The sequence below is a fragment of the Lactuca virosa genome, chromosome 5 (genome assembly GCF_052849685.1).
Source record: "Lactuca virosa cultivar CGN04683 chromosome 5, Lactuca_virosa_CGN04683_v6, whole genome shotgun sequence".
Taxonomy (NCBI): Eukaryota; Viridiplantae; Streptophyta; class Magnoliopsida; order Asterales; family Asteraceae; genus Lactuca; species Lactuca virosa.
Genome location: NC_136430.1, coordinates 69400485 through 69410464, shown reverse-complemented (window position 1 = coordinate 69410464; position 9980 = coordinate 69400485). Strand labels below are relative to the sequence as shown.

General features: G+C 38.0%; 1 protein-coding gene across 1 annotated transcript; it reads left to right on the top strand.

Annotated features, from left to right (window-relative positions):
* The first annotated feature begins 1768 nt into the window (after window positions 1-1768).
* On the top strand, window positions 1769-2335 carry LOC145111367 (uncharacterized). Its single transcript, XM_079047651.1, has 2 exons — window positions 1769-1885; window positions 1994-2335. The coding sequence occupies exons 1-2, from the start codon at window positions 1769-1771 to the stop codon at window positions 2333-2335; spliced, it is 459 nt and encodes a 152-aa protein (XP_078903777.1).
* Window positions 2336-9980: the final 7645 nt, after the last annotated feature.

Sequence of the window (9980 nt, the reverse complement as noted above, 5' to 3'; positions counted from 1 at the left end):
TATCCCTATCAGTCTGCAAGCTAGAATCACTATACCCAACAACTCTCAAGTCGTCACTCCCACCAAGGGTAAGGACCCAGTCTTTAGTCCTCCGCAGGTACTTGAGGATATTCTTTACTGCGGTCCAGTGAGCCTTGCCAGGATTCCCCTGATATCTGCTGACCATGCTCAAGGCAAAGGCCACATCAGGACGAGTACAAGTCATAGCATACATGATCGAGCCTACAGCAGAAGCATAAGTTACTCGACTCAATTCTGCTACCTCAGCCTTGGTACTCGGGATCTGAGTCTTACTCAATCTGGCGTTACTCTGGATAGGTAACTCTCCTTTCTTGGAATCTTGCATGCTGAACCTCTTCAGCACCTTATCCAAGTAGGTACTCTGACTAAGTCCAATTAGTCTTTTACTCCGGTCTCTCAGAATTCTTATCCCTAGGATATAGGCGGCTTCTTAAAGGTCCTTCATAGCGAAACACTTCCCAAGCCAGGACTTCACTTCCTGCAAGGTTGGGATGTCATTTCCTATGAGTTATATGTCATCCACATACAGTATCAAAAAGCTAACTATACTCCCACTAGCCTTGACATATACACAAGATTCATCTTCACTCCTCGAAAAGCCAAACTCTTTGACTTTCTCATCGAAGCAAAGATTCCATCTGCGAGGTGCTTGTTTCAATTCGTAGATGGATTTCTCAAGCTTACACACTCTATTAGGGTATTCTGTACTGACAAAACCCTCTGGCTGACACATGTAAACATCCTCAACCAACTTTCCATTAAGGAAAGCGGTTTTGACATCCATTTGCCATATTTTATAATCATGAAATGCAGCAATGGCTAACAGAACGCTAATAGACTTAATCTTTGCTACTGGTGAAAAGGTCTCATCATAATCAACTCCCGGAGTTTGAGAAAAGCCCTTTGCAACCAGTCGCACCTTATACGTGTGTACGAAGCAGACTATGAAGCACTCATCATGGGACTACAGTTAGCTAAGGATCTTCAAATCAGGGATCTTCATGTATTTTTTGATTTTTTATTACTAACTAATCACTTCAATGGATCTTATGCAGTGAAAGGTGAAAGATTAGCACTATATCTAGAGATCCTCAAAAAATAAGCTTTTGATTTCGAAAACTTTAACCTAACCCAAGTTCCCAGAGAAGAAAACAAAGAAGCAGACGCATTAGCCAAATTACGATCCTCCCTTAGGATCCCACCATAAAAGAAGATTACTATAACCCCAGCCATAGAAACCCTCTACGGAAAATCTGATGATCCTGAACAACCAACAAGCGTAGCAGCTATTGAAGATCCTGACCCTCGTATCCCTCCTCAAAGGAACCCTGACGAACAGGATCCTCAAAGAAGTTCGAGATCATGGACCTAACCCATTATGGTGTATATCCAAAATGGCACGATCCGAACAAAAGAAAAAAGCAAAAGAACATTCAGAACAAGAGTCTCAAGATTCGTGATAATCCAAGGTAAACTCTATAAAAAGTCTATGGCAAGTCCGTACCTTAGATGCTTGGAAGATCCTGAAGCTGCAGAAGTCTTGACGGACATACATGAAGGAGACTGTAGCAATCACACCGAGGGCAGATCCTTATGCTCCAAGATACTAAGAACAGGATACCGTTGGCCAACCATGAAGAGAGATTCTTTTCTACATGCTAAAAAGTGTGATGCTTGCCAAAGACGTAGCAACATCCTGCGTCAACCGATAGAACCTCTACATCCTATTATCTCTCCATGGCCATTCATGAAATGGGGAATGGATATAGTGGGAAAATTACAGCTAGCCCCATGTGGAAAAGTCTTCATGCTAGTGATGACTGATTACTTCCCCAATTGGATTGAAGCTAAAGCCTTTGTTCAGGTAATAGACAAAGAGGTAGTCTCATTTATTAAACGTAATATCTTGACCAGGTTCGGGATCCCGGCTGAAATTATATGCGACAATGGATCCCAATTCATAAGAAAAAAGACAACAGACTTCTGCACAAGTTGGGGAATCAAAATGATAACGTCCACTCTTGTTCATCTGGAAGCTAATGGTCAAGCAGAATCTAATAATAAAATCATAGTAAGCAACTTAAAAAAAAGATTGGATAAGAAGAAGGGAAGATGGGCAGAAGAGCTTCCTTTCATCTTATGGGCAGATAGGACTACTTCCAAAGTAGCCACTGGTCAGATCCCCTACTATTTGGTGTTTGGGACAGAATCAGTGATCCCCACCGAAGTAGTGATCCCGAAGACAATATACTTGCTGCAAGATCAAGAGACTAACGACAAGATCCAAGCACAAGATCTTGACACTATTGACTAACTCAAAGATCTTTCCAAAATACGCATTGTTGTTCATCAACAAAGGATCACCAAGGCTTACAATAAGAACATAAAATTCAGAAGGTTTCAAATAGAAGACTTGGTATTAAGGAAAACATTCGAAAACACCAAGGATCCTAGTGCAGAAAAATTAGCTCCTAAATAGGAAGGACCATATCTCATAGATGTTGAAGCAGGGAAAGGAGCATATTGGCTAGCAACACTCGAAGGAGACGTTCTACCAAGATCCTGGAATTTTATACACCTCAAAGCATACTACATGTAAGTAGGGTCGATTAATCCTCAACAAAACGGAGGTACACATGTTCCTTACCTTGAACTTTTTATCATTACTCACTTTATCCTCGATTACATTACTAACTTAAGCATCGGAGGGGCGTTATCTAGACTAACACCCACCCCTAGCTAACGTTTTCTGTACAGAACAATGTGCATCTAAGGATCTCCATAAGTAATAATCCTAAAACGAAAGGATCCTCGGGGTTGAAAATCCTGAAATATAAGGATCCTCTGAATCCTAAAGTATAGGGATCCTCGAGGTTGGAGATCCTAAAACATAAGGATCTTGACACACAAAGATCTCAGCGTCTTAACACTTGAGAAACTCCATTATATCAACAGTGTAATCTTTAAACTATCATGTACACAAGCTAGAGACTGATCATCTCTCCTACGCTTAAGGGTACTTAATCCCCTCTAAGGTTTAAAGAGCTAATTATCTCTTTCACACAAACTAAGGTTTATACACCTCTCTTGGACGCACGATATCTAACTATGGGATACGAATAAGGGGATCATTTCACGATTCATTGGCTTGGAAACCCTCTTATCTTCGAACATAAGTTAAGATACTTAAGGCTTATAACATTCTCATATTATCCAAAATTGGGATCTTGCCCCAGAGAATACATAAGGTCTCTAACATCTTCATGTTATCACACGTTGGGAATTTTCCCCAGAGAACACACACGAATCATAACATCTTCATGTTATCATAAGTAAGGATATTTCCCATGAATTATATCACAATTTGGGATCCTCCCCAGTTTATAATATTAACATGTTATCTATTGAATCTATGGTGTTACACAAGAATTTTGTCAAAGTCTATAACCTAAACAGGTTATCCTAAAGAGGGATTTCCCATGTATGATCTAAGATCCTCATATTTAAGGATCTTCGTCAATAAGGATCCTCATCATTAAGGATCCTGGTCCTTATGGATCCTCATCGTTAAGGATCCTCATCAACCCTCATTGGTAAAGAGCCTCATTATCAACAGTGAACCGAAGTTCTCTCCTAAGTTGAGATTTATCCTCAGTAAATTTCAAGGTTGAAGGACTTACAAAGCATAAGGAAAAACTTGGAGATAATCAGGTTCCATCTATCCTTATTCTCAAAGAACTCTAGATAAAGTTTAAGGATCCTGAATTTTCCAGGGTCCTAAACTAAAATCATCTGATTACCAAGATTCATATATGCTAGAAATTATTCACTAGGAAAATTTTGTTTCAGGATTATTCGCAGGAACCAAGTTTTTCAGGATCCTAATTATTTAAGGATCCTAATGTCATAACAGTCACGAAAAGAGATCAGAAGAAAGATATAAAAGGAAAATACTACCATGTCATTCAAAAAAGAGTTGCATATCAACCCAGCCAAAAGGTTAATTGTTTTACATCACTGACAAAAATAAAAACTACTTAAACTAATTTTGTAGTAGGCCTAGACCTTCGTCTAGTCATAATCCGTCGTGCCCTTCTTCTCCCCTCCCTCGGTCAGCTGCAGTACTAGATTCTGGTTGGCGGTAGCAGGCTGGCCAATCATCTTGGCCAGTACCTCGCGCCAACCGTCCACATCCCAAGAACCTGCATTCTCGAGATCCTCCGCAAGACAGATCTTGGCTTCCCAAACAGCCACTGCAACACTGACCTTAGCGTCAGAGATCACTTCCTCCATCTCATGCATGTGCTCCTCCTCTCTCCCAATCTTCTCCTTGCTAAGCAGCTCCACCCTCCTCAGAAGATCCTCGTTGGTCTCCTTCTACACCCTCTCCTGTCCCTGAAGGGCTTGTTCGACCCTCTCCGCCCGGATCCTTAGATCAGCGGAAACATGATCAAAGACCTATAACAAAGAAATAGTAGGTCATCAAGGATAGAACAGAACATAGAGCGAGAATAACCCCAATACTTAAAACTTTGGAGAAATAGACCAATTTCAGGAGCGCTTCCTCATCTCCAAGGCTGTCCAAGGATAGACCTGTTGACTCAGAAATTTTCCTTTTCCGGGATCCCGGAGTCTTCACCGTCAAGTCAGTAGCCAATTTCTTGGGAGGAAGAAAGGAAGAACTCTTCTTCTTCTTCACCGTTAGCTAATCCTTCGACATGGTTGTTGTTGGGTCTAAAAATATGGTTTATACTTTACTTTTATAGGCTTTAATAGTTTTTGGTCTAGAACCGAAAACAGCCTTGGGTTTATGGTTCATGTGGTGTTTGTGGTTGGGTGTGTTTGCGGCTGTAAACACGTTTACGACTGTAAACGTGTTTGCAGCCACTGTTCCCTATATATATAGTGTCAGTAGAGTCATAAGAAAGGGGGGACAAAGTGTGTGTAAATCAAGGTGTTCTAGAGAGAGAAAGTGAGAGAGGAGAAGAGAGTGTGTGTGTGTGTGAGAATCTCATATGTATGGAGCATCATTCATATTATTGAATACATCATAGATTCTTCTTCTTCTTATTCTTCTCCTTCTTCCATATTTGATCTTGCATCATCCACTTGATTGGGATTCCGCACCATCAAGTGGTCTGATTGATACATCAAGCAAAATTTGGGACTTACAGTTGGTATCAAAGCTTTGACTTTTAATTTTTGACTTTCTAAATTGACTTTCGACCCTAAAAATTGACTTTGACTTTCAAGTTTGACCTTTGACTTTAAACTTTGACTTTTTCGTTTAACTTTCAAATTTTCAAGTTTAGCCTTTCGGTTTGACTTTTAAGTTTGACTTTTTAAGTTTGACTTTTCAAATTTGACTTTTAAGTTTGACTTTTTAAACTTGACTTTTAAGGTTGAATTTTGAGTTCCTCAAACATCCCGGTCAATGAAGTTTCATGCTCCCAATCTTGTGAAACTACTATTAAATTTCTCCGTGATCAAATCGATTTGTTAAAAAGAGAAAATGAGGACCTTAAATAAGAAGGTTATACCCTTAGAAAAGGTCAAAACCCCTTAAAAGCACAACTAGACGCCAAAATCAAGGACTTTAGAATACTTCAAGAAGAATATAACAACAAATGTGTGAATTATACCTATGTTAAGAAACAGCTTGCTAACTTGACTACTGAGCTTGATGCATTAAAAGATAAATATAAAGATGATGAATTCAACTTTAAGAAATTTGATGTGTCAAGTGAGGTAGTTGCATCCATGATTGAAAAACAATTAAATTTTAAAGATAATCAAAACAAGGGTCTAGGGTATCATAGTGTGCCACCTCCTTTCAATGACAACTATAACCCACCCCTTGAGACCAACGAGGAAGAGACACCTACTTAGTGTGGTCAAATCCATATACCAGCTTCCGTTAAGACTAAACAATCTGGGCCAACTAAGGGTGTTGAGATGAAACATTCTAATGTTCTACTTCCTGTGCAGGTAAAGTAATTAATTCTTGTTTTGTTAATTCTACTAGCTATCAAACAAATGTCTCCTTGAAGTCTGAATCCATTACTTCTAACTCAATTACTTCTGACAAACCTGTTGTTGGTAAATACAGGCCACCAATTCAAGCTAAACAGAGTGCCTGTTGCAAGTGTGCTTCTGGGAACAATCAGAGACAAGCCAAGGGCACGCCACCAGGGGCAGGAAGAAACAACTTCCATGTGAAGAAACACCTGGTCACATTTCCAGAAAATTATCCAAATAGCGCATACGTTCCATACTATGCACAAGGATGGCAGAATGCGCCAAGAGGGAGATTCTCCAAAAGGAACCCTTCAAGGTCACAATCGTGCAATGGTGACTGGAACATGTAGATTTGGGGACTTACAATTTGTATCAGTGCCATACTAGTGTCAAAACTGATCAAGTTGTGTTTTCGGTTGGAGTGTTCTTCATTTTCGAGATTATTCAAGCTTTGTTACTGAGTTTCTACTGTTGATCGTGATTTCAAGGCCAAAGGGATTGAAGATCTGCTCAAAATCAGTGGTTCTCATCAAATTTTGGGTGTTTTCGGCTATAACTGTTCATCAGTTTTCGGTCGTGAACACATTTTCGGCCATAAACTCATTACATTTTCGGCTGAAGCAAAGCTCCAAATGAAGATTGACAAGAAAAGCCAGCTACATTTTTAGGGGGAGTTTGTTGGGTCAAAAGAAAAGAAAGCTATAAACCAAGGGGGAGATTTTTTGGTCTAAAAATATGGTTTATACTTTACTTTTCTGGGCTTTAATAGTTTTTGGTCTAGAACCGAAAACAACCTTTGGTTTACGGTTCATGTGGTGTTTACGGTTGGCTGTGTTTGCGGCTGTAAATGTGTTTGTAGCCACTGTTACCTATATATATAGTGTCTGTAGAGTCGTAAGAAAGGGGGGACTAAGTGTGCGTAAATCAAGGTGTTCTAGAGAGAGAAAGTGAGATAGAAGAAGAGTGTATGTGTGTGTGTGTGAATCTCATATGTATGGAGCATCATTCATATTATTGAATACATCATAGATTCTTCTTCTTCTTCTTCTTATTCTTCTTCTTCTTCTTCTTCTTCTTCTCCTTATGTCACAACTAGCTTTTTTGCTAGGAAATTTCACTCTCATGCAATCATTCACCTAGTGTAATAACTTGTACTCTAAGTGAATACTATATTCTATTCTCGTTCAAATACATCTCATATGTTCAAATAAGGGTTGGAAACCCTAGAAATGCCAACTCAAGTTCATTATGGACTAGGGTTCTCTTATTAGGTCTAATGCACCAATAAATCTCCTACTTCACCATGTTGGGCCTAGAAACCCTAATTGAGTTCTATTTGGACCCACATTCATAAAAATTTAACATTTTGGGCCACGAGGGCCTAAAATAATCCATTTTATCTCTAATAGGCCTTATTGGGTCATAAATTATTCCATTTGCCCTAATGGGCCGTAAGTCCTTTTAATTGGGATTTATAAATTCGAACAAGCCAAGAATGGGCCCAAAACCATTTCCTTCCCATTCATTTAGCCCATTATTGGCCCACACAAGAAAAAAAATGAAATGAAAGAGGGTTTGATTTAAAACTTAACAACTCATAATTATCCATCATATATCTAGAAAATCACATACTTCTAGACATCTATTATATTTCATGCAAACTTCGTTAAATATCTTCTCTTCCTCTCTCTATTCTCGGCCAAATAACACTAACACACACATTTTTCAATTTCAAACTCTCTCAATTATTCTCTGAAGAACTCTCATCTCCTTCCTCTAAATTTCGAGTTTTGGAGTGTAGTTTCAAGAGGATCTTCACCTAGATCATCATCTTTGGTAAGTTTTTGCTTAGATCTATGATTTAACTTCTTGATCTCTTCAAAAATCTCCTCTTACACCCATATATTTGTGGTTCATGTTCTTAGAACCATCTAAGTAAAAGATCTACTCAAGAAAGCTTGCTAGGATCAAAAATCTTCTTCCACTTCTTCATCAAAACCGATCCATCACCCCAAGGTGAGTTCACACCCCCTATTTTTGATTTTTACTTTGTTTTGGGGGAGAATACAGGTTGTGTTGTGTAGATCTATGTGTGTATGCATGAATACATGTGTTTTTCATGATTTATTTGGTGGTTATGTGTTGTTTACTTCATAAATCTAAAAGTATGTTAAGAATATTAAGTTTATCACTTGGATCTACATGAAAACCTTGAGAAAAGTATTTGTTATCACATATAATAGATGTAAACTAATAGATCTGGGATTTATACACTTAAAATAGTAAAAATGAGTGTTGTGTTCCAAGATCTATAAACTAAACTAAAAAATCAGCCTTTCACAGGAAAGTTTTGGTCCAATCTCGAACTTTTTTGACCACTTAAATGATAATATTTTTCAAAACTGTTTTACATGAAAAACGTTCAGATTTCTACCTTTAAAATGACTACTCTCACGTTTTCATACGATTTTTCTACAATATTTGGCAAATTTTACAAAACTGTCTATCAGATTTGAAATAATTTCGGACCAACCTGTGAAGGTGAGCAATTTCACACTTGTTAGAAGCCATTAAAAATTATGAGAAACATTGTGCACAAATTACACAAAATTTCCAAACTTCCAGAATTTACGGATCCAAATTTCGACTTACGATGATTTTTCTACAAATTTTCAAAAAACTAGGTCGGAAAGGCCCAAAACCAGAAAAATGTGTATTTTCACAAAAATCAAGCCAAAAATGATATTTTTGACAAAAAATGGGTTTAAAATGTTATTTTTACCACAAACTAGTCATCAACACAAGTTTTGAACAAAATGGAGACTAAAGCGTTATTCTTACAAAAATTGGGCCTTAATTGTAAACTTTTGGTTTATTGGGCCAAGAACGTCATTTTTACAAAAAGTGGGCTTTTATGCTATTTTAAGTGAATACTTGAACCAAAACCAACGATAAACTAACAAACGGATTAATTTGATCATTTTCTAGGATATTGGGCCTTAGTGGCCCATTTTTATGTGTGATAGGTCCTGTATACTATTTATATGTTTATTGGGCCTCATTGACCCATTAACATGTGCGATGGACCTTGGATACTATTTGTGTGATATTTGGGCCTGTAAATACCTTACATGTGAAATGGGCCTTAGTTTTCCTTTCATATATATATTTCGGGCCCATGTTATATAATTTCATTCCAATTTGGGCCTTTAAATGATTTACATGTTTAGCGATGCCTTAGTGGTTCACTTTCATGGTTCATTGGGCCTGTAATGAGGTTATACATTTCTTCGCGTAAATTCGATTAAGGATCTAGTGAGTTTTGTCGGTTGGCACCTATTAAGTGTACGATCGTAGCATGTACTTATAACCAGAGTCTCTTGGAGGGAGAGCGGGGATTTGTGTATAGATCTATACGGGGATGACACCCCACACCTGAGCTGTTCGCTACAGTTAGACTAACTCAGTCTAGGGTGACGAAAACCTTATAATCAAAATCAAAACCAGCGTCCAACGACACCAAGACAGGTGAAATTGTCATTATTTAGTATGGTTATGATGGCTCGCTTAGAGAAATTAACGTCATGATGTTTACGGAAGACCCTTCTCTTTTTTTGGATTTCTCGGAATCATTCTCGTACTGGTCCTCAACCTCGGGGGTTGGTATTGCAGCTTTCTCTTTTACATACAACATCGGGTTGTCTGAGAACATTCTCTTTACATGCTCTTTACATTCTCTCTACATTCTCTATACCCTTTTAGTTAAATAAACAATAACATACATGCATTAATACAAGATCTAACACAAACATACTAAACAGTTTGCAGAAAATATAGGATTTTCTGGTGGTTTCAAAATTATACAAATCATTTTCACAAACATGCTTATGAACTCACCAACATTTTTATGTTGACCGTTTTCAAAATAACTTGTATTCTCA

What these genes read in the sequence shown, in the direction of transcription:
- LOC145111367 (XM_079047651.1), top strand. Translation starts at nt 1,769, where the DNA reads ATGAAATGGGGAATGGATATAGTGGGAAAATTACAGCTAGCCCCATGT. An exon ending in AAGCTAAAGCCTTTGTTCAG is followed by an intron (nt 1,886 to 1,993) that starts GTAATAGACAAA and finishes ATAAGAAAAAAG; the next exon opens with ACAACAGACTTCTGCACAAG.